The sequence below is a fragment of the Entelurus aequoreus genome, linkage group LG21 (assembly GCF_033978785.1).
Source record: "Entelurus aequoreus isolate RoL-2023_Sb linkage group LG21, RoL_Eaeq_v1.1, whole genome shotgun sequence".
Taxonomy (NCBI): Eukaryota; Metazoa; Chordata; class Actinopteri; order Syngnathiformes; family Syngnathidae; genus Entelurus; species Entelurus aequoreus.
In genome coordinates, this window is record NC_084751.1 from 7,257,756 (window position 1) to 7,282,755 (window position 25,000).

At 40.4% G+C, this 25,000-nt stretch overlaps 1 protein-coding gene across 2 annotated transcripts in view; it reads right to left on the bottom strand.

The window, feature by feature from the left end:
* Positions 1-25,000, bottom strand: part of abca5 (ATP-binding cassette, sub-family A (ABC1), member 5) — a 55,638-nt gene that overhangs the window by 18,588 nt on the left and 12,050 nt on the right. For both annotated transcript variants that reach the window (XM_062030665.1, XM_062030664.1), the window contains exons 9-22: positions 23,577-23,724; positions 19,584-19,761; positions 19,407-19,465; positions 19,066-19,343; positions 18,882-19,001; positions 18,684-18,822; positions 15,440-15,530; positions 15,229-15,368; positions 14,342-14,461; positions 11,252-11,450; positions 11,024-11,190; positions 10,824-10,951; positions 2,524-2,661; positions 2,347-2,460 (exon numbers count right to left, since the gene is read on the bottom strand). In XM_062030665.1, coding sequence (XP_061886649.1) covers positions 2,347-2,460; positions 2,524-2,661; positions 10,824-10,951; positions 11,024-11,190; positions 11,252-11,450; positions 14,342-14,461; positions 15,229-15,368; positions 15,440-15,530; positions 18,684-18,822; positions 18,882-19,001; positions 19,066-19,343; positions 19,407-19,465; positions 19,584-19,761; positions 23,577-23,724 — 2,019 coding nt within the window. The remainder of the gene's footprint in view (positions 1-2,346; positions 2,461-2,523; positions 2,662-10,823; positions 10,952-11,023; positions 11,191-11,251; positions 11,451-14,341; positions 14,462-15,228; positions 15,369-15,439; positions 15,531-18,683; positions 18,823-18,881; positions 19,002-19,065; positions 19,344-19,406; positions 19,466-19,583; positions 19,762-23,576; positions 23,725-25,000) is intronic.

Genomic DNA, 25,000 nt, shown 5'->3' on the forward strand with positions numbered 1-25,000 from the left:
GCTTTCGCCGCTGCTGCTCCCAAGCTCTGGAACGACCTACCTGTGAGTGTTAGACAAGCCTCCTCTCTTCCTGTTTTTAAATCTCTCTTAAAAACATACTTTTATTCCATGGCTTTTAACACAGTGATACCCATCCTGCAATGGCGCCCCATAATACACCTGCTGTCAACCTGTTTTTATGTTTTATTTATTGATTTTTTATCGTGTTCTGTTTGTGTTGTGTTATGTTTGCTCGGTTCTCGTATTATTTTTAACCTGCCCATTGTACAGCACTTTGGCTACCCCTGTGGTACATTTTAAATGTGCTTTATAAATAAAGTTGATATGATTTGATTTGATATTGATTTATTTATGAAAGAGAGGTTAACAAGTTAAAGGTGTTTAATGATAATACAAGCGTGTTTAACATTCCTTTCTTTCACAAAGACAAGAATTTAAGTTGATTGTGATGATTTACCATGAATTGATTATTGTGGACCCCGACTTAAACAACGGAATATGTACTGTGCAATCTACTAATAAAAGAATCAATGACTTGCATTGATTGGAAACAGACAGTAGTGATGATAACGTCCACATTTTCAAATGGAGGAGAAAAAAAGTCCTCCTTTCTGTCCAATACCACATGAAAGTTTGTCCAGCTTCCATACTCCTTTTTATACACTTTACAAGAAATACATTGGCGGCAAACTCCGTAGCTTGCTAGCTTGTGCACGCCAGCTTTCTGAGACTTTTAATTTGTTAGTGCAGGCAGGATGGAGCAGCGCTTTTATTGTGAAGACAGGAACTGTGCGGTCGGTCTTTAGAGTTCTGACAAGAGTATGTGGAAATAAAGTGTTTCTCCCCCTTCCTGTCGGTCATTTTTTCTTAATAATGATCTGGCAGCAGCCAGCGTCATCTCACAAGACCCTCGGGTGCCGTGAATGTCAATCAAGTGACCAAAGTCACGTCTTAGTAAAGATTGGTGATCGATCATTTTTAGGGCTATCTTTTTAATGCCTGGCTGGCAATGGACTGACACACCCTCCGCCATGGACTGACACACCCTCCGCCATGGACTGACACACCCTCCGCCATGGACTGACACACCCTCCGCCATGGACTGACACACCCTCCGCCATGGACTGACACACCCTCCGCCATGGACTGACACACCCTCCGCCATGGACTGACACACCCTCCGCCATGGACTGACACACCCTCCGCCATGGACTGACACACCCACTGCCATCGACTGACATACCCTTACCACAATGAATCTGTCAGGGTTTGTTGTTTTTGTCCTGCCTCGTTAGCTTTAACCGCAGTGACTTTATTGTGTGCGTCTCCAATAGCAATACCTGCAAAAAGTGCTGTGGAACGTCGCTATATTTTAGTGATTCTTTGGCGCTCCACTAGATGGAGCCCGCATACCACTACAGTTTGAGAAACAGCGGCTACAAGAAAAGCGGACAAAGGCTAAAAAGGGTGCATCTGGCATCCCTGGTGTGTGTCGTGTGTAGGGTTGTCCGGATACCAGTATTTTGGTACCGGTACCAAAATGTATTTCGATACTTTTCTAAATAAAGAGGACTACAAAATGTTTTTCTTTATTGTAACAAAAAATGTTAGTGTACATGAAGCATATGTTTATTATTGTAATTTAGTCCTTAAATAAAATAGTCAACATACTAGACAACTTGTCTTTTAGTAGTAAGTAAACAAACAAAGACTCCTAATTAGTCTGCTGACGTATGCAGTAACATATTGTGTCATTTATACACCTATTATTTTGTATACATTATGAGGGACAAACTGTAAAAATTGATTATTAATCTACTTGTTCATTTACTGTTAATATCTGCTTATTTTCTCTTTTAACATGTTCTATCTACACTTCTGTTAAAATGTATTAATCACTTATTCTTTTCTTCTTTGATACTTTACATTAGTTTTGAATGATACCACACATTTAGGTATCGATCCGATACCAAGTAGTTACAGGATCATGCATTGGTCATATTCAAAGTCCTCATGTGTCCAGGGACATATTTACTGACTTTATAAACATAATATGAATATTCCTCCATAATATGAACGAAAAAAGATTTTTTGATGATAAAAATATCGATGTAATCATAGTAGTATCGACTAGATACACTCTTGTACTTGATATCATTACAGTGGATGTCAGGTGTAGATCCATTTGTTTACATTCAGGAGCACTAGCTTGCTGTTAGCGGTTAGCTATCATATCCTCCTACAGTGTGTAGTGAAGCATGTTTAGCTATTCCTCGTTCTCCAGTGATAATGATACTTGTAAGAAATGTACTTTATTTGTCGCCAAAAAAAGGAGGAAGAGGTTACCTCTCGGTCTCGAGTGTGGTCCATGGCAAAGTACGCCGGCGTGCCGGCCGCCAGCATTCCCAGCAGGATGGCCTCGATGAAGACCAGCACGTAGGACGTGGCTTCAGGGATTTGCTGTTGGACGGTCCACAGCGTCAGGGACAAGTGACAACGAGTGGGATGCTAGCTGATACTTACGTAGTCGAACGGTTTGGTCCAAGTTCTGATGTGTCCGCTACCATTCAGACCCCTCAGCAGCGCATTGCTCAGAATGTTCACAGCCATGGGCAAGGAGTGGACCGTGGTGCTGTTGAAGGCCACGCTGTACCTGAAGCCCTAAAACAAAGCACAGTAGCACCTCCGTCTTTGTACGCTTCTCTTCAACACTTTCCATTCAGTTAGCAAACGTCACGCACAACAAACTAGTCAGTTTACCTGAGTATTATTCTGTGTCCTACTATCAAAAATTCCACATGTGGGGAATTGAATGTGTCATTTTTATTAATAATGACAGTGAAATAAGTCAGTGAAGACTAGGGATGATACTCGAAACCGGTTTTCCCGGTTGTTTGATAAGAAAAGAACCGAGTCCTCGGACTCGAATCCCTTTTTGAGAACCGGTACCCGTTATCGAGACCACTATAGTAAAGGAAAAGAGTTGATTCTTTATTCGAATCCCGTCCCGACCAGAAACGCTCCGTGGGACATCACAAGAATTGGCGTCATGTAGCTCAGTCATTAGGCGCAGATAGCGAAAGCAGGAAAACAATGGACGGGAAAAAGCGCTCCAAGGTGTAATAAAGTTCAAAACAAAAGCTATAATCCATCGAATAACTTTACTGAGAGATTTGAGCAGGGTAAAACACATGACCAACACTTTTACCACCAACCGGAAACATAGCAACCAGGCTAGCAACGCACCTCCTTTACGGCAGCTGTCGCAACCTTCTTAAAACAACCGCAGCACATACATATATATACAACACCGCAGCACATACATATATATACAACACTGCAGCACATACATATATATACAACACTGCAGCACATACATATATATACAACACCGCAGCACATACATATATATACAACACCGCAGCACATACATATATATACAACACCGCAGCACATACATATATATACAACACTGCAGCACATACATATATATACAACACTGCAGCACATACATATATATACAACACTGCAGCACATACATATATATACAACATATCTCCCTTTTTTAACTTTTGTTTTTCTTTCCTTGTAAACAAAACAAAATCACACTGTATATATGTGTTGTCTGTCTAATTATAAATAATGCAGACGAGGCGTGTTGGCTGACTTCTTGACGTTTACTTTCACAGCGTGGCAACATGCAACACTTTTCGGGGCTACCGCGCATGCTCATAACTCCCGTTGCATGATGGGTAGTGTAGTTGTTATATTCTCTCGCTCAAAACATTTTTCCCCCTATAAAGAAATAATGTTAACTCAATAAAGTGTATTTCTTTTTTTAGCTTTAACTTTTCATTTATTAGCATTGTAACCACATTTGCAAACAACTTTTCTCTTCATAGAATTTTCTTTCAATAAAGAAATAAAGTGCAAAAATGTCAAAGCATCATAACAAACAGTTATGTCAAATAGCAGCAGAAGTGCACTTTTTGGAGAGCTGTATTATTTTCAGTTTTGTGCCCAAGGGACTGATTTTATTTAACACTATATTATTATTTATACACCTATAGTGATCACAGAGACAGCTTGTTTTTGTGTTACTGTATGTATTTGTTTTTCTGAAAAATCCCACTTAATATACTTTGGGTAACAACAGTCAATATTTATTTATTTTATTTTATTTTTTTAGGTGGGTAACAGTCAATATTTATTTATTTATTAGATTTTATTTTTTTATTATATAATAAAAGTGAGCTTTTGTTAAACCAAATATTGTGTGTTTTTTTCCATATACAACAACCTATCTGGACTCCATAAGAGAATCGATAAGGAATCGGTTCAATAAGAGGATTCGATAATAGGCTCCAACTCGATAATTCCTTATCAAACATCATCCCTAGTGATGACAGAAATCCTGAGGAGGGCGACCATTTTAGAGAATGCGCCAAACTTTACACGGCTCGGTGATCTCTCTAGTGCTGGTATTGCTATTGTTTGTGTTAGAATAATTATGTGTAAGTTATCACACAACTCTTATGCTTAAAGGCCGTTGCTATAGTTATTATCAATTGTGCTGAAGTTGTACTTTTCTATCTGTGCAAAGCGAGTCATCTCGTATCAGTGTTTGTTTCCAGAATCGGCCTGCTGACTGCCAAGGGCGAACATCGAGTGCCGTGACGCAGACAGAGCAGAGACAGGGCGATATCACGAGTGTCAGCACATTTGCATTCCATTAATAGTCATATATTGTGTCTAACTGGGGCTGCTGAAATGACCCCCTTCCTTCAGCGGCAGCCTCAGTGATGTAACCAGGGACCTCCCAGATAAATAGAGGAGCACGTGGGACTGTACCTTAGAGCGTAGGTTGGATCTGTAACTAGAGTACAGCTCAAAAACGTCTCTCCTCAATGAGCAAAATTTAACTCTGTCTTTGCATGACTCCTTGCTTCTTGTCCGTTTAATAGATGTCATCAGTGTTTCAACCTGACAGTTTGTAATTACTCTTTTTACATAGAAACATGTTTTAATCTTCAAATTTAGTCACCTGTCCTTATTTTAGACCCCCCTTGGGTTAGGGCAGGGGTCGGCAACCCGCGCCTCCGGAGCCGCATGCGGCTCTTTGACCACTCTGATGCGGCTCAGCTGCATATTTGCCGACCCTCCCGGTTTTCCCAGGAGACTGCCTCTCCTAGAAATCTCCCAGGGCAAATATTATCCTATTTTCACTCTAATTACTTAATCAAGGGCATGCCCTAATTGCACTGCAGTAATTGTCCTCTATAGCATTTACAAACAGCGTGCCAGCCCGGCAACATGTTATATGTTGCTTTTACTTGCACACGTAGGCGACAGCAAGGCATACTTGGTCAACAGCCACACAGCTTACACTGACGGTGACCGTATAAAACAACTTTAACACTGTTACGTTACAAATATGCGCCACACTGTGAACCCTCACCAAAAAAGAATGACAAAGACATTTCTGGAGAACGTCCGCACCGTAACACAACACAACAAATACCCAGAATCCCATGCAGCCCTAACGCTTCCGGTCTACATTATACACCCCCGCTACCACCAAACCCCCCCACACATCAACCCCCCCCCCCCCCTCTCCGTGCGTCGGTTGAGCGGAAGAGTTAGGGCTGCATGGGATTCTGGGTATTTGTTGTGTTGTGTTTATGTTGTGTTACAGTGCAGATGTTCTCCAGAAATGTGTTTGTCATTCTTTTTTGGTGTGGGTTCAAAGTGTGGCGCATATTTGTAACGTAACAGTGTTAAAGTTGTTTTTGTACGACTACCGTCAGTGTAAGCTGTGTGGCTGTTGAACAAGTATGCCTTGCTGTCACTTAAGTGCATTCAACATGTGGCCAAGCAGGTACGCTGTTTGGGCGGGCTGTAGAGGGTGCTAAAAGCAGTGCCAGTACGCCCTGAATTTTGGGAGTCTCCCGGAAAATTGAGAGGGTTGGCAAGAAAGACGCTATCAAGCGCCATTCAATTAAAAGTCGCGGGCCGCACTAACATTAAATTTCATTATTAAGATGCGTGCCGGTGCGTGTGTCAGAGACCCCTGGTTAACATAGCGCAAAGCAATGTAAGCTTTGTATGCGGTGTTTTTCATTTTAAACCTACAACATTTTTTGTGGCTCCCATTGTTTTCTTTAATTTGTGAAACATTCCAAAATGGCTCTTTGAGTGGTAAAGGTTGCCGACCCCTGGGTTAGGGCAAATCCACAGTGTCATTGAGTGAGGAGCAAAGCCCTGCATGTCACTTGCTGCACAATACAGTACACTTACTGTATTTTACCCACTATACATTTTACAAGAAAAAAATATTCTTCCATATAGTAGTTGCACCGGACTATAAGTGGCAGATGTATACGCTGTGAAGAGGTATTTACACAGATAATATTGTGTACATGTTTTTTGACATACCTTAATTCAGGCCTGGGCAATTATTTTGACTCGGGGGCCACATTTAGAGAAAATAATGTGTCTGGGGGCCGGTATATCTATTTTTAGAAACACTAATACAAAACCTCACAATAATGTCTGATTGAATGCTAAAAACGTTATGACAGACCGCCTTAAAAAACGTAATGGAATTGTACATTTTGTACGAAGGATAAAACACTGAATATTGACAAAATATGAACGTCACACCCCCGTTCGATCGACACATTTTACAATCAAGTGAAACGCAACAAAAATGCAACAAACAGTGAAATATGAACGCGAAGGGTACACAATAAACTCACATACAATCTGATACATCACTAAGCTTTAGAACTTTGTTGTGAAAGTCTCCTTCCGCGTCTGTGGAAACGCTTCCCGCCCACACTGTTTGGTGCCTCGTCTGAGCTGCTGTGACGTAGATTACCATAGTAACTAATAGGGGTGTGGGAAAAAATTGATTCGAATTCGAATCGCGATTCTCACGTTGTGCGATTCAGAATCGATTCTCATTTTTAAAAAATTGATTTTTTTTATTATTTTTTTTTTTAATATTTTTTTTATTTTTTTAAAATTAATCAATCTAACAAAACAATACACAGCAATACCATAACAATGCAATCCAATTCCAAAAGCAAAGCCGAGCCAGCAACACTCAGAAGTGCAATAAACAGAGCAATTGAGAGGAGACACAAACACCACACACAACAATTGAGAGGAGACACAAACACCACACACAACAATTGAGAGGAGACACAAACACCACACACAACAATTGAGAGGAGACACAAACACCACACACAACAATTGAGAGGAGACACAAACACCACACACAACAATTGAGAGGAGACACAAACACCACACACAACAATTGAGAGGAGACACAAACACCACACACAACAATTGAGAGGAGACACAAACACCACACACAACAATTGAGAGGAGACACAAACACCACACACAACAATTGAGAGGAGACACAAACACCACACACAACAATTGAGAGGAGACACAAACACCACACACAACAATTGAGAGGAGACACAAACACCACACACAACAATTGAGAGGAGACACAAACACCACACACAACAATTGAGAGGAGACACAAACACCACACACAACAATTGAGAGGAGACACAAACACCACACACAACAATTGAGAGGAGACACAAACACCACACACAACAAACCAAAAGTAGTGAAACAAAAATGAATATTATCAACAACAGTATCAATATTAGTTACAATTTCAACATAGCAGTGATTAAAAATCCCTCATTGACATTATCATTAGACATTTACTTTATGAGATGTGATGCAAGTGTAAGCCACTGTGACACTATTGTTTATTTTTTGTATTAATGTTTGTAATGATATTATCAATGAGGGATTTTTAATCACTGCTATGTTGAAATTGTTACTAATATTGATACTGTTGTTGATAATATTCATTTTTGTCTCACTACTTTTAGATTGTTCCGTGTCATGTTTGTGTGTCCTCAATTGCTCTGTTTATTGCTATTCTGAATGTTGCTGGGTCGGGTTTTGTTTTGAAATTGTATTGCATTATTATGGTATTGTTGTGTTGTTGTTTTTTGTTTTTTTTAATGAAAACAATACACAACAATACCATAATAATGCAATACAATTTCAAAACAAAACCCGACCCAGCAACATTCAAAATGATTTTTTTTAAAATTTATTTTATTTATTTATTTTTTTAATGAAAACATTTAAAAAAAAAAAAAAAATCATTTTTGAATCGAGAATCGTGTTGAATTGAAAAAAAAAAATCGATTCTGAATCGAATCGTGACCCCAAGAATCGATTTTGAATCGAATCGTGGGACACCCAAAGATTCCCAGCCTTAGTAACTAATTAGATTACCATAGTAACTGGTATATCATCCAAAAGCGCAGATTCCAACCATTGAAATACTTAGTATAGTTCAACACTTACGGTCATTAGAAAACATCACTGCACATCATAATGGCAGCTACACTTTACATCTTAAACATCTAAAAAAAAATTGGGGGAATGTCCGGCGGGCCAGATTGAAAAGCTTGACGGGCCGCATGTGGCCCCCGGGCCTTAATTTGCCCAGGTCTGCCTTAATTGTTTCCAAACGGTGTCTGTAACGCGGCAGTAAAACGGCCGATCATACAAAACAGAAGTCGTGGTCATGGACCCGCTAGCTGCGCAAGCTAGCTCTCCAATTAGCTAAACAGACTCGATAACTCCACGGCGACGTTTTGGTGAATTTACTGAGGAATTTGTGAAAGTGAAACAATACAAAAAGAATGCTATTGTAAGTTAATAATACTAACAGACTCCTGTAAACGTGTTAGCATATTAGCTAATGTTAACGACGCCGGCTTGATTACATTACAATAGCACGTACAAATATGCATGAAAACCCTCCTACAGACATCACACATGGGATGGTTTAGTAAGTAAAAATTGTTTTAGTTATATTGTAAAACTTACAAATGTTGCTTGGAGTGATGAATGAAGAATCTATACGAGTAGACCCGCTATGGACGGCTAGAAGAGTGAACAACACTCTACTCCGGGTTTTGAAGCAGTCAACGGAAGGACACTGCAGCACCTGCAGTGAGCGAATTCGTCCAAAAGATGGCGCCATAGTACAAACAATTAAACACCTTCTCGTCGTATTTGCTTTGTCTTTTTCTTTGCAAGGATTTGTGTTATTACGGCCGTCAGCAAAGAAAAATCCACAAATCAGCCGCACCGTTTTACAATCCGCAGGTTTCAACGTGTAGGAAAAAAGTAGCCGCTTATAGTCCATTATTCACTGCTCAGTGCTTCAGCAAGTGTGCCTTGTTTTTGGTGTGTGCTTATGCCTTTTGACAGGTTTTGTCCATTTTGTTAAATCAATTAAATCAATCAAAGAACTCAACAAATTAGCATGGAAAGTAGGAAGGAATCGCTGTAGAGTTAAAAAAAAAAAAAGACTAATTGCGAAAGGCGCTCACAAGTATGGAAGAATTGACGTAGCGGGCTTCGTACTACAGCGAGTTTTAATTGTGATGAGATTGGACTGTTCTGGAAAAATAAGCCAGAGCAGACTTATTTCACAGCAGAGGTAAATAATTCAGCAGCACAAGAGCACACACACACTTCTCTCTCTGCAGCTTCTTACCCATGTTAATGGAAGTACATTTTGCATTATTGTAGCAACATGGTTGTTGATGGTGTGTTTTCTCATCATTTGTGAGGGCACCAAAGGGTGTGCGTCGACAGCAGTGTTTTTCAACCTTTTTTGAGCCGAGGCACATTTTTTTCATTGCAAATATCCGGAGGAATCATTAAAAAACTAAACTCAGTTGACAGTAAAAAGTCGTCGTCACAATTGTTGGATATGACTTTAAAGCATAACCAAGCATGCATCACTATAGCTCTTGTCTCAAAGTAAGTGTACTGTCACCACCTGTCACATCACACCCTGACTTGTTTGGACTTTTTTGCTGTTTTCCTGTGTGTAGTGTTTTAGTTCTTGTCTTGCGCTCCTATTTTGGTGGCTTTTTCTCTTTTTTTGGCATTTTCCTGTAGCAGTTTTCATGTCTTCCTTTGAGCGATATTTCCCGCATCTACTTTGTTTTAGCAATCAAGAATATTTCAATATTTGATTGTCACGTCATGTTCGGATGTACATTGTGGACGCCGTCTTTGCTCCACAGTAAGTCTTTGCTTTCGTCCAGCATTTTGTTTTTTGTTTACTTTGTAGCCAGTTCAGTTTTAGCTTCATTCTGCATAGCCTTCCCTAAGCTTCAATGCCTTTTCTTAGGGCCACCTTTTGTTTATTTATGGTATTTTAGCATTAGATAACTTTTTACCTGCATGCTGCCTCCCGCTGTCGTCTGCATATTGGGATCACAACAAACCATCGTCGTCTCATACGACGTGTTCCCGACATCTACAAAGCAATTAGCTACCTGCTGCCACCTACTGATATGGAAGGTTATTACACGGTTACTCTGCCGAGCTCTAAACAGCATCGACACTCAAAAACGGCACATTATTTGCACTCTATAATTACTGGTTTGCAAAAAATATTTTTAACCCAAATAGGTGAAATTACATAATCTCCCACAGCACACCAGACTGTATCTCACTAGTGTGCCGCGGCACAGTGGTTCAGCTAGTTAACGAAAATAAAGTTGAGCACTTTATATTGTCTTCAAAGTGTACAAACCGCAACTAAAATAAGGACTTTTGTCGAGGCTGGGAGCAATTATTCATGTTTACATAGTTTCTTATTTGCTTCACTATACAAACTTTGATTTGCCAACCAGTGAAGTTCTTCAATCAGTGGTCCAGCATGGTTTCTTTAGAGTTTAGTGCACCTTGCTGGATCCTGTGACGTTGATGGCGGCGCTGTGGGGCGCGGCTGCCATGTAGTCGTCGTGCCTCATCATGTCCACCTTGATGTCCTGAGATTCCAGGTTGTGGACCAGGTCGGAAATATCGGAGCCTGTGGACACACCCAAACAACAGCGCCCGGCTGGGGTCAACATGGAGCTGACACCCGGCAGCAAGTGGTCACCTGAGGAGTTGTGAAGCAGCAGGCTGGTGCTGTATCTGTGCGGGGGCTGGTTCCTGCGCAGGAGGTAGATGGGCAGGAACTGGCGGCCCCGCGAGTGGACGTGGATGTTCCCCGTGGTCAGAGACAGGACCAGCACCACGGCAACAAAGACCAGGAACAAGGCCAGGCTGCGGGGGAAGGACTTTGTCAGTACGCGGTGGTCATGGCATCTCAGTAGGAGACACGCACGTGTAGATAAAAGCCTTCCTCTCGCGCCACATGTTGAGCATGTGCAGCCACGCCACCGTGCTGAACTGCTGGCGCCACAGGGCCAGGCCCGACACCGCGTCTGACGTGTCGGAGAAGGTCAGCAGCCGCTGGTCTGCGTCGTCTGAGGGGACGCCGTCGCCCTCTTCCTCGCTCGGGTCCCGGTTGAAGACGCTGTAGTCTGGGGGAGGGGGGGGGGAAGACGACGTGAGGAAGTGCCCATGCGCCGCCACTTTGGTGACGCTCACACCCATAGACATCTTCTAAGAGTACGCAGCATGGAGCACTACTGCCTACTGCCGCTACGAGACGCAGGGCCGCCATCTTGGAGTGGTGATTAGTGCAATTCATTTGGCAGGAGCAATGAACATTTAATTCATCTTACCTCACTGAATACCACTGATTTTCACACGCTTTTTTCTCATACTTGTAGCTATGATAAAGGACACATGTTTTATTATTCATAGTTTGCTTAACATTAATAGAATATTCTTATATGCTATAAGTGACCAGATCAAAACTGGGAATATAATCCCAGAGAAGGGGGAAAAAAACGCTCAACTATTATGAAGTTGAAGAAACAATATGATGAGGTTATATATACATGCTACATAAACAATGTATGAATACATTAGATATCTATATATCTATAGACTGTACAAGGATTGTACAGAGTTGCTGCAGCAGCAAAGAGTTTATTCTGTCTTGACACTTTGTATTGATATTTTTGTATGTCCAAACTTTTTCCACTGAGGGCCACACACGGAAAAATTAAAGCATGTGGGGGCCATTTTGATATTTTTCATTTTCAAACCATAACAAAATATATTGATTTTTTTATTTATTTTACCTTTAGGAGTCCATAAAGGGTCTCAGTCATTAAAATGTTAAAAATAAGTCAAATTATTATTTTTTTGTTATTATTTAACGCTTACAGTAAATCTCTATATCAACTTCAAGTTGATATAAAGTAATAAAAAATAAAAAGGTTTTATGGCTTTTCTGTCAAAAACAACTTTGGTTTTTTTTATAGTAAAACTGAAATATGCAGTATTTAGTAATGAGAGCCCTAAAAGATCAATAATGCAGGACACCATTGATTTTAATTCTTTAATATTTTTGAGTAATCACAGTGAAAAGATCAATACAATACCACTAGATATATTTGGGATCCAAAAGGAGCCCCACTCATAAAGTGATACATTTCTATTAGGTTTTTCTTTTACTTTCAACACTTAAGTAACGAGATCAACTTCAGATATATCTGTCCATTTTACGTTTGAACTATTATGCGCTTTTTTCAAAGAAAACGTTGATGTTTTTATATGGCAACTACACAAAATATGCAATATTTACCACATAAAACATTTTAAAGTGAAATATTTGAAGTAATTGGAGCCTTGAAAATAATTCATTATAACATGGATTTTTTGTCATTTTTTTTTTTGGAGCAATGGCAAAAAAAGAAAGAAAGAAAGACAAAAGACAAAAAAACAGCCTGCATGGCAGCTTTGTGTCAACGTTGCAACTTTTTCTCCTTAGATTTCACCTCATTCCACTTTTTGTAATGTTCTTTTTTATTTTTGCAATAGCATTTCCAGAATGTGTGGCGGGCCGCTAAACAATTAGCTGCGGGCCGCAAATGGCCCCCGGGCCGCACTTTGGACACCCCTGCCTTAAATGATCAAGTTTACAGTGATTGTTTTATATGTATTTTTGATGTAAAAAAATGATTTAAATTATTAAAATTTAGACTTGTATAATACTGCATAGCCACTGTCCATCTGATTGTCTACCCCTGTTAGCTTTTACAATCTTTATCTTCATCATTTATTTCAACTTAATGTTATTCAAGTATGACATTTTTAAATGTAATTAATTTCATTGACAAGCAATTCTATTATGGTCATACTCTTGTTTGCTAGCGGCTAGGATGTCAGTATTATTGAAGATCTTTGCTCCTTCTCAACTCTGTGATAATATTTAGGGATGTCAGATAATGGCTTTTTGCCGATATCCGATATGCCGATATTGTCCAACTCTTTAATTACCGATACCGATATCAACCGATACCGATATCAACCGATATATACAGTCGTGGAATTAACACATTATTATGCCTAATTTGGACAACCAGGTATGGTGAAGATAAGGTACTTTTTAAAAAAATTTGTAAAATAAGATAAATAAATTAAAAACATTTTCTTGAATAAAAAAGAAAGTACAACAATATAAAAACAGTTACATAGAAACTAGTAATGAATGAAAATGAGTAAAATTAACTGTTAAAGGTTAGTACTATTAGTGGAGCAGCAGCACGCACAATCATGTGTGCTTACGGACTGTATCCCTTGCAGACTGTATTGATATATATTGATATATAATGTAGGAACCAGAATATTAATAACAGAAAGAAACAACCCTTTTGTGTGAATGAGTGTGAATGAGTGTAAATGGGGGAGGGAGGTTTTTTGGGTTGGTGCACTAATTGTAAGTGTATCTTGTGTTTTTTATGTGGATTTAATAAATAAAAAAATAAATAAAAAATAAAAAATAAAAACGATACTGATAATAAAAAAACAGATACCGATAATTTCCGATATTACATTTTAACGCATTTATCGGCAGATAATATCAGTCTGCCGATATTATCGGCCGATAAATGTGAGATATACTGCAGATACATTTTAACGCATTTATCGGCCGATAATATCGGCAGACCGATTCCTATTTTCAACAGTCCGCTCATTTGAGCAGGAAAACGCTGAACACCATCTTTGTTTTCTACCTGTCAACTGTCAGTTTAGCATCTTTGTTTTCTACCTGTCAACTGTCAGTTTAGCATCTTTGTTTTCTACCTGTCAACTGTCAGTTTAGCATCTTTGTTTTCTACCTGTCAACTGTCAGTTTAGCATCTTTGTTTACTACCTGTCAACTGTCAGTTTAGCATCTTTGTTTTCTACCTGTCAACTGTCAGTTTAGGCTGCTCGTCACCACTTCAAGATGGCGGCCCAATTTCTCGCATCACAGCAGCCAATGCTGCGTCTACTTATAAGATGTCTATGCTCCCACCTGCTTGGTCCACTTCAGACTCCGCCTCCAGACGCAGGAAGACATCCTCCAGTGTTGTCATGGAAACGCCGTAGTTGATGAGGCCCAGTCCGGGCCGAGAGTCCAGGTCTGAGAACAAAGCTGAGGACAAAAGCGTGTCAGACGTGTGGAGAATGTATTTATTTTTGATGCTTTAGTAGAACATGTGATCATGTTTCACTCTGCTATACTTCCCTTCTCTTATTGACTTCAGTCCAGCGTAGGGTTGTACAGTATACTGGTATTAGTATAGTACCGCGATACTAATTAATCATATTCAGTACTATACAGCCTCTAAAAAGTACCGCTAGCATGCTAACATTAAAGTGTCAGCTTTTTGAGCTAATTTTGCAAGCGTTTAACCTAGAGTCATATAACTTGGTGTGTGACAGATGTTAACTGTTAGTGTGCTAATGTAAGCATGCTAGCATGCTAACTTTTTCATCTAATTTGACACTTTTTCCTCAGCCTTACACCTTAGTCATATAACTTGGTATGTGACACATGCTAACCGTTAGAATGCCATTGTTAGCACACATGCTAAGTGTTTGCATTTTAATGTGCGCAAGCTAACGTTTTAGGCTACCTCTGTAGCTCATTTTGTACAGTTACACCTAAAACTCAGGGATTCGTACACTCGGCACCATCTTCAAAGCACGGCGGCGTCCCACGACCCCCAGCCAGAGATCCAGGGCACAGATAGCAGTCCCATCAAAATTTCTAGTTCTGGATCACACCATCAACATCGACTGGAATTTAATTCTACTTAATCTACTTCCGGTTTGCACCTTCAATTCAAATGAATGGAATGGAAAGGCAGGATATGTTCTCAGCAGTCCCGTGAGGACACAGAGAGGGTGTGGTCTTACCTGCAAAGGCGTCCATGCTGTCAAAAGGCAGCGTGAAGGTCAACTCCGCCTCGTGTTGGCGAGCCAGCTTGGCCTTGGGCACGTGCTGCTGGACCAGCGAGGACACGGTCTCAGCGTTGCAGTCGCCACTGACGGACATCCTGCAGGGAGAAGCGGGTCGGACGTGACGTGGGAGCGAGGAGGAAGTGTACAGTAGGAGCTTTGTGCCCACCTGAGGTGATATCCCACGCCACATTTGATCTTGAGGTACATGGACGAGCCGATACACTTCAGCTGGCCCTGGGAGAGGACTGCTTTACGATCTGTACCGAGAGAAGAGCGCAGCGTTTTATTGGCCTCCAAAAAGCACATAAACTACTAAAATAGGACGATAGGGAAAGAAAACGTTGACTCGATTCACAAAGTTAACAAAAAAATCTATTTTAGAGCAAGACAGCTTACTCTATCACCATTAATAAGCAAGCTGCCTGTACAGTGCACTTTCATCCACGTCCTGGCCACAATGTTCAGCTTTAATTGCACAACACAATAGAGCAGATTTGTCATTTTTTACGCTAACACAGAAAGCAAGACCGAGGTATGTGAGATATACTGCAGATACATTCTAGATTTACAACACTGCTTGCTGTATTTAATTAAACAGGACACCGGCCAAGACGCCAATTGTGCACACTCAGTGTACGTATTGAAGGATATATATATATTTTCATATATCCATATTTTTGTGTTTCTTCTTTCCTCCATAATCGTATTACAAAATAGCTAGTATTCTTCCTTCTTTACTAGTCTGCAAAGTAAGGTGTTGGTCTTCTAGCAGTGGAATGCAGAGAGTAGAGATAACACGAGAAGGAGGAATACTCCCTGTTCTGTTTCCCAGGCCAGACTCAAGATAAGAGACAAGGAGAATGTGTTTGAAGTGAGAGAAGTGAGGGCGGGGGGAGATATTGAAGAGGAGAGTGCATTCCGGGATGTTTTCAGATCAACTTGGGCTACGCATTTGTATGTGTTGTTCGAGGCTGGTCTCTATTCTCAAATATTTGACAATAAATTACAAAATACCTATTCTGTGCTTGGTGGTACCTTTGAGTTCAGTTTATATGTCATCTAAGGAACTTGGGACTGACCAGCGTTTTACATCCCACTTGGAGGAACATCTGGTCAAACGCAACAATTTACACCAGTGTTTTTCAACCACTGTGCCGCGGCACACTAGTGTGCCGTGAGATATTGTCTGGTGTGCCGTGGGAGAATATCTAATTTCACCTAATTGGGTTAAAAGTATTTTTTGCAAACCAGTAATTATAGTCTGCAAATAATGTGCCGTTGTTGAGTGTCGGTGCTGTTTAGAGCTCAGCAGAGTAACCATGTAATACTCTTCCATATCAGTAGGTGGCAGCCGGTAGTTAATTGCTTTGTAGATGTCGGGAACATGGTTTGTCGTGATCACAGTATGCAGACGACAGCGGGAGGCAATGTGAAGGTAAAAAGGTATCTAACGCTTAAACCAAAAATAAACAAAAGGCAAGTGCCGCTAAGAAAAGGCATTGAAGTTTAGGGAAGGCTATGCAAAACGAAGCTAAAACTGAACTGGCTGCAAAGTAAACAAAAACAGAATGCTGGACGACAGCAAAGACTTACAGAGTGTGAGCAGCAGACGGCGTCCACAAAGTACATTCACACCAAAAAACTCCAAATAAGTCGGGGGGTGATGTGACAGGTGGTGACAGTACACCTACTTTGAGACAAGATGTTATGCTTTAAAGTCATATCCAACAATTGCGAGAACGACTTTTTGCTGTCAATATCGGCTGCTGAATTTAATTTTTTAATGTTTTCTGCTGGTGGTTTGCCTCCCAGATTTTTTTAAATGAAAAAAATGTGCCTTGGCTCAGAAAAGGTTGAAAAACACTGGTATACACAATATGTTTCTTCATATGGCCATTTTAGTCACATGTTGTTCAACATTTGATAAAAATGCTTAATTTTAAACACAGCAAGGTTGGTGTGAAATGTACTTATTGATATATTCGTGGAGTGCAGGTCTTGTTGTGAATTTTGTTTTGCAATAACCTTGGTAAAAGTGGTTTCAAAACATCTTTAAAAAAATTGCGTTATCCTTTACACTTTACATTTTAGATGACAAAATTCACTATAAATTTCAGGCGACTAAAATGTTGAGTTAACTAAAACTAAATCAATTTAGATGACTGAAATATGACTGAACGTTTTATGATAGCTTTTCAGCTAATTTTGTATATTTAAAACTAAAAATCATTGATTTTGATACTTGCCGCCATCTTGGAAGTATGCTAACTTCTCCTAAATTTAGAATAGAATAGAATGGACTTTATTGTCATTATCTTTGCATATAACGAGATTAAGGACTCCAATTTAAGGTGCGGTAGTGGAAACAAATATGGGATGAAAATAAATTACACAAGAAGTAATAAAGATTAAAAAATAAGAATTGAAATAAACAGACTACTATCAAATAAAAATAATAAGCAATCCTGTACAATATACAAAATACTGTACAATATACAGAACAAGACAAGAGTACCGGAGTAATAACAATCCGTGTCGGATGTATTGCACTCGAAGGGTAATATTGCACAGTAGGATAGGATATTGTAATGTAACATGCTAATGTTTTATGCTAGCACTTGTGTTATTTTTATTTGTGTAACCCTAAAAATCATGGATTTTGATACTTGCCGCCATCTTACAAGTGTCTCAACTTCTCCTACATTTGCATGCTACGTTAGCATGCTAATATAGAAGTGAGCATACTTCCAAAATGGTGCCAAGTCTCAAAATCCATGATTTATGTAGGTTTGGACATACACGATTAGCTCAAAAGCAAGCATAAAGTGGCACGATTGGGGACGTTTAGGCTGGAGCTCCTTGCACTACACAAAATCTTGTCTGCTTTTTGTGAAACGGAGAGTGATTGAGCGAGTTCCCGACCTGACCTAAATGTTAGATTTTTGTATTTGCGTACTGTACATGTTTGTTTGTGTTTTGTTTAAAAAGGGGGAGGCTAGCATTAAATGTTGTCATGCCAATATCAGCATATTAACACAGGAAAAGTTAGCGTACTTCTAAGATGGAGCAAAGTATCAAAATCTGTGATTTTTTTAGGGTTATACGAATAAAAATAGCACAAATGCTAGCATAAAATGTTAGCATGCTAATATCGCAGAAGTAAGCATATTTCCAAAATGGTGCCAAGTCTCAAAATCCATGATTTTTAGGGTTAAACATACAAAATGAGCTTAAATGCTAGCATCCATCCATTTTCTACCGCGTATCCCTTTCGGGGTTGCAGGGGTGCTGGAGCCTATCTCAGCTACAATCGGGCGGAAGGCGGGGTACACCCGGGACAAGTCGCCATGATAAGAGGAATGACCAAAAGCGGTTGTTAGTGTTTTTGTGAGTAAAATACGGACTCCCACCAGCGAGGATGTCCGCCTCGTCCATGTAGTGCGTGCTGAGGACGATGACTCGGCCGGCCCTGCGGCTCTTCAGGAGAGACCAGACCTGGCGTCGGGAGCAGGGGTCCATGCCCGCCGTGGGCTCGTCCAGGAGCAGGATCTAGAAGGAGTCAAAGTTGAGTTGGCGAGAAGCCAGAAGACTTGGGAGGGACAAACTACCTTAGGATCTCCCAGGATGGCGATGCCCACGGAGAGCTTCCTCTTCTGGCCTCCACTCAGGTTCTTGGCTTGAGCCGTCATGATCTTCTCCAAGTCCAGATCCTTCAGCACTCTGGACACCTTTCACGGGCACAATGGCGTGAGTCAGGCCACTAGCCGGCTCCACGGTGCACCTTCCCCCTACCTCGGCGTCCACGTCTGCGGCCGGGATCCCTTTGATGGCGGCGAACATCCTGAGGTGCTCCTCCACGGTCAGCACGTCGAACACGATGTTGAACTGCGGACATATTCCCACCAGCTGCTTCATCTCCGCCACCTCGGCTACGGGGGAGCCGTAAATGGAGGCTGAGCCGTCGGTGGGCGGGCAGATGCCGCACAGGATGTTCATGAGGGTGGACTTCCCGGCGCCGCTGTGGCCCAGCAGGGCCGTGATCTGGCCCTCGTAGATGTCAAAGGTCAGACCTGGAAGGAGCAGCACAGGTGATTACACCTGGACTAAGTGGGCTGCTCCAAAGTGAGGACAACCTCGCAGAGCCTCCACGGTGTTGTCCCGGTCCTTGTACACCTTGCTGATGTTACAGATGCTGCAAACAAAGACTGACGTCAAGTTCCAGGTCAGAGTCCTGGTACTGCAGAGGAGGGTCATGGCCTCCCTCCCCAGTCCAAACCAGAAACACAAAAGGACTTTGAAGTTGAGACTACCGAATGGCCTCTTTGCCTCGGAACTCCGGCGGGATGGGCTCCACGGACTCGCCCGAGCTCGGAGCGCCGTTTGCCTCCGTGTCGTAGACGGAACTGACCTCCACGTAGCGCGTGCTGCGCCTGGACCAATAGGACGGCTTCAGGAAGTAGAACAAGGACCTCCGCATTCTGAAGTCTCCTGCGTGTGGACCACACACACACAAGACAAGAATGGAGGTTATGTACGTGCCAAATATGGTCATGTCTGCTCCATGGTATTTAAAAGCCAAAAGCAGGGAAGTTGTCACGTTGTGTAAATGCTAAATAAAAAGAGAATACAACAAATCCTTTTCAACTTATATTCAATTGAATAGACTGCAAAGACAAGATACCGTAATTTCCGGACTATAAGCCGCTACTTTTTCCCCTCGTTCTGGTCCCTGCGGCTTATACAAGGGTGCGGCTTATTTACGGCCTGTTCTTCTCCGAAGAGGATTTGGGTGGTTTTAGTACGCAGGAGGAAGACGATGACACAATGATTAAAGACTGACTTTTCATATACCGGTAGGCTGGTTATTTTGATAACGTACAGGCGAGCACTTTGTATTACTTTGCAGCGTTGTATTATTTGTACTCTGCACGAATGCTGTTCGCCATGTCAAAGATGTGAAAGTTTGATTGAATGATTGAAAGATTTATTGTTAATAAATGGGACGCTTTGCGTTCCCAAACAGTCATCTCTGTCCCGACAATCCCCTCCGTGGTAGCAGGAACCCCTATATACTACGGTAGTTACACATCAAAACCCTGCGGCTTATAGTCGGGTGCGGCTTATATATGGAGCAATCTGTATTTTCCCCTAAATTTAGCTGGTGCGGCTTATAGTCAGGTGCGGCTTATAGTCCGGAAATTACGGTATTTCATGTTCACACTGAGAAACTTACTTTATTTTTGCAAATAATCATGAAGTTAGAATGTAATGGCAGCAACACATTGCAAAAAAGGCATTTTTACCAGTGTGTTACATGGCCTTTCCTTTTAACAACACTCAGTAAAGGTTTGGGAAGTGAGGAGACACATTTTTGAAGTGGAATTCTTTCCCATTCTTGCTTGATGTACAGCTTAAGTTGTTCAACAGTCTCCCTTCATATTGCACCACACATTTTCAATGTCTGGACTACAGGCAGGCCAGTCTAGTACCCGCACTCTTTTACTATGAAGCCATGCTGTTGTAACACCTGGCTTGCTGAAATAAGCAGGGGCGTCCATGATAACGATGGCAACATATGTTGCTCCTAAAGCTGTATGTACCTTTCAGCATGAATGGTGCCTTCACAGATGTGTAAGTTACCCATGTCTTGGCCACTAATACACCCCCATACCATCACACATGCTGCCTTTTACACTTTCACCCTAGAACATGTCTTGACCACTAATACACCCCCATACCATCACACATGCTGCCTTTTACACTTTCACCCTAGAACATGTCTTGACCACTAATACACCCCCATACCATCACACATGCTGCCTTTTACACTTTCACCCTAGCACATGTCTTGGCCACTAATACACCCCCATACCATCACACATGCTGCCTTTTACACTTTCACCCTAGAACATGTCTTGACCACTAATACACCCCCATACCATCACACATGCTGCCTTTTACACTTTCACCCTAGAACATGTCTTGGCCACTAATACACCCCCATACCATCACACATGCTGCCTTTTACACTTTCACCCTAGAACATGTCTTGACCACTAATACACCCCCATACCATCACACATGCTGCCTTTTACACTTTCACCCTAGAACATGTCTTGACCACTAATACACCCCCATACAATCACACATGCTGCCTTTTACACTTTCACCCTAGAACATGTCTTGACCACTAATACACCCCCATACCATCACACATGCTGCCTTTTACACTTTCACCCTAGAACACTCCGGATGGTTCTTTTCTTCTTTGGTCCAAAGGACACCACATCCACAGTTTCCAAAAACCATTTGAAATGTGGACTCATCAGACCACAGAACACTTTTCCACTTTGCATCATTTGGGTGTTGTTGATAAATGGCTTTGGCTTTGCATAGTAGAGTTTTAACTTGCACTTACAGATGTAGCGACCAACTGTAGTTACTGACAGTGTTCCTGAGCCCATGTGGTGATATCCTTTACACACTGATGTCACTTTTTGATGCAGTATCGAAAGTCACGGGCAGTCAATTTTGGTTTTCAGCCTTGCCGCTGATGTGCAGTGATTTCTCCAGATTCTCCGAACCTTTTGATGATATTACGGAGCGTAGATGGTGAAATCCCTAAATTCCTTGTTGAGAAATGTTGTCCTTAAACAATTTGCTCAGGCATTTGTTGACAAAGTGGTGACCCTCGCCCCGTCCTTGTTTGTGAATGACTGAGCATTTCATGGAAGCTGCTTTTATAGCCAATCATGGCACCCACCTGTTCCCAATTAGCCTGTTCACCTGTGGGCTGTTCCAAATAAGTCTTTGATGAGCATTCCTCACTCTTTTTTGCCACTTGTGCCAGCTTTTTTGAAACATGTTGCAGGCATCAAATTCCAAATGAGCTAATATTGGCAAAAAATAAAGTTTCTCAGTGTGAACATGAAATATCTTGTCTTTGCAGTCTATTCAATTGAATAAAGTTACAAAGGACTTAAAGTTAGTTTTATTTGCAGACGATACAACTGCTTTCTGTTCAGGAGAGAACACACAGAAGATAATACAAATAATAACAGAAGAAATGAACAAATTAAAAAGATGGTTTGACAAAAACAGACAATCTTTGAATCTCAGTAAAACTAAAATAATGCTATTTGGTAATAGTAGGAAAGAGCATCATACGCAAATACAAATAGACGGAGTAGACATCGAAAGGGTAAAAGAAACCAGATTTTTGGGAGTATTAATAGATGATCAAATAAACTGGAAATCTCATATACAAAACATACAACATAAGGTAGCAAAAAACATTTCAATAATGAATAAAACAAAACACGTCCTGGGCCAAAAATCACTTCATATTTTCTACTGCTCGCTAGTGTTACCATATCTGACTTATTGTGCAGAAATATGGAGAAATAACTACAAATGTGCGCTACATTCGTTAACCATGTTACAAAAAAGATCAGTTAGAATAATACATAATGTTGGATATAGAGAACATACAAACCCTTTATTTATTAAGTCAAAAATATTAAAGTTTGGTGATTTGGTAAAATTGCAAACAGCTAAAATGATGTACAAAGCAATCTATAACCTGCTACCAAATAATGTACAACATTTCTTCTCAACTAAAGAGGAGAAATATAACCTTAGAGGAAAAAATAATTTAAAACATTTATATGCACGTACAACACTTAAAACTTTTAGCATAACAGTATGTGGAATTAAATTATGGAATGGATTAAGTAAAGAAGTTAAAAAGTGTACTGACATGATCCAGTTTAAGAGGTTGTTTAAATTAATAGTGCTTACAAAGTACAAAGAAGAAGAATTATGAGAAAAACTTCCAACCTTATTGAAAATATTCTTCATCTCAGTATGTTAATAATGACTGAATTAATTACATATTACAAACTGTTGTATATACTAATTCACAGATGTTATTTTATTATATAAAAAGGTCAGTAAATGATTTTATATAATTGTAAATGCTTTGAAGTGGGAAAGGGGTAGGATTAAATAAGCTTTGCTTCTTCCTACTCCTTTTCAGGCATGATGTAAATGAAATGATATGAAATTGTGTGATGTATTATGATGTAAGTGTGTTCATGTTCCAAATAAACTAAAATAGAGAAAGAAAAAGAAAGAATATAAGTTGAAAAGGATTTGTTGTATTCTCTTTTTATTTACCATTTACACAACGTGACAACTTCACTGCTTTTGGCTTTTGTAAAAATCTAAATATGGATCACAAGCTGATACTACCCTTGGTTACCTGGGACAGTTTGGGAAGTGGGACGTGCGTGTGCGCTCACCTGGGAGCACCTGGTCCAGGTAGACGGCCAGCAGCAGGTAGAGCATGCAGTCCAGAAGCAGCATGAGCAGCGGCACATAGAGCGGGTGAGGGCCGTTAGTCAGGGAGGAGAACACAGCTCCGTCTCCTTGAGCCTCCAGATACACCACCTGACAGGAGTCAGGTACAAGGTCAACATATACCCGTTGTGTCTACGCTAATCCTAACTTTTTCGCTGAGAGCCGCACACTGAAAAATCAAAGCATTTTTGACAGTTTTCATTTTCAAAACCAATACAATGTATAGATTCTTATTAAGGGCACCCCTCAAGTTTGGTACCCGGGACCCATAAGGGTCTCAGTCATACAAACATTAAAAATAAGTCTTTTTTGAAACGATCATTCAGTGTTTCCCATAAACTGCCAAGATACCTGTGGCGGTGGGGGCGTGGCTACGGGCGTGGTCACCATGACATCATCGAGTAATTTGCATAATTTTCTACAATGATATTTTTTCTAAAAAGGCTCAAAAAATGTATACTTACTAATTAATAATAACAGTTTTGTTTTAAACGTCCATCCATCCATCCATTTTACAATATAATTACAACACTTTATGTACATATTTATATACAGATTTGAACAATAATTTATTCACTGAAATATATTTATTAATTGTGGTTCTTACAAAAAATATATCTATAAAAATATAAAAGCTAAATTTCTCTTAAAGCTCTGCCCCTTTAATTAGTGCAGACTCAATAATTTAACTTTAGCCTACTAGTACACCATATTATTTACCAGCAACATAAAGTGAAAACAAGAGGCCAGAGGTGTCCTGCACAAGTCAGTAACAAATAAACAGAAAACAGTAGTGGTGGTAGATAGACACAGAGCTTCATCATCAACATCTGATCCACTGAACAAAGAGCTCCAAAAATCTTGATCCTACACTTCTCTTTTGTAAGTAAATGTGAACAGCCGATATGGGCATCTACATCAACTATATGATTTGCCTGAGAAGCTGGACAGGACACAAAAAACAAAAAACAAAAACAAAAACAAAATTAAAAAATAAAAAAAAATGTTTATTTGTGGCGGCCTTAATTATTTCGTGGCGGGGCCGCCACAAATAAATTAATGTGTGGGAAACATTCAATGCTTAAATCTCTAGAACAACTTCAAGTCTATTTGTCCATGTAGTTTTTTGTTGTTGTTTATGCCCTTTTGTACAAAAAAAAAAAAAAAGAGTTTTTATGGCAAAAACACAACATATGTACCGTAATTTCCGGACTGTAAGCCGCACCTGACTATAAGCCGCACCAGCTAAATTTAGGGGAAAATACAGATTGCTCCATATTAAAGCCCGCACCCGACTATAAGGCGCAGGTTTTTGATGTGTAATTAGCGTAGTATATAGGGTTCCTGCTACCACGGAGGGGATTGT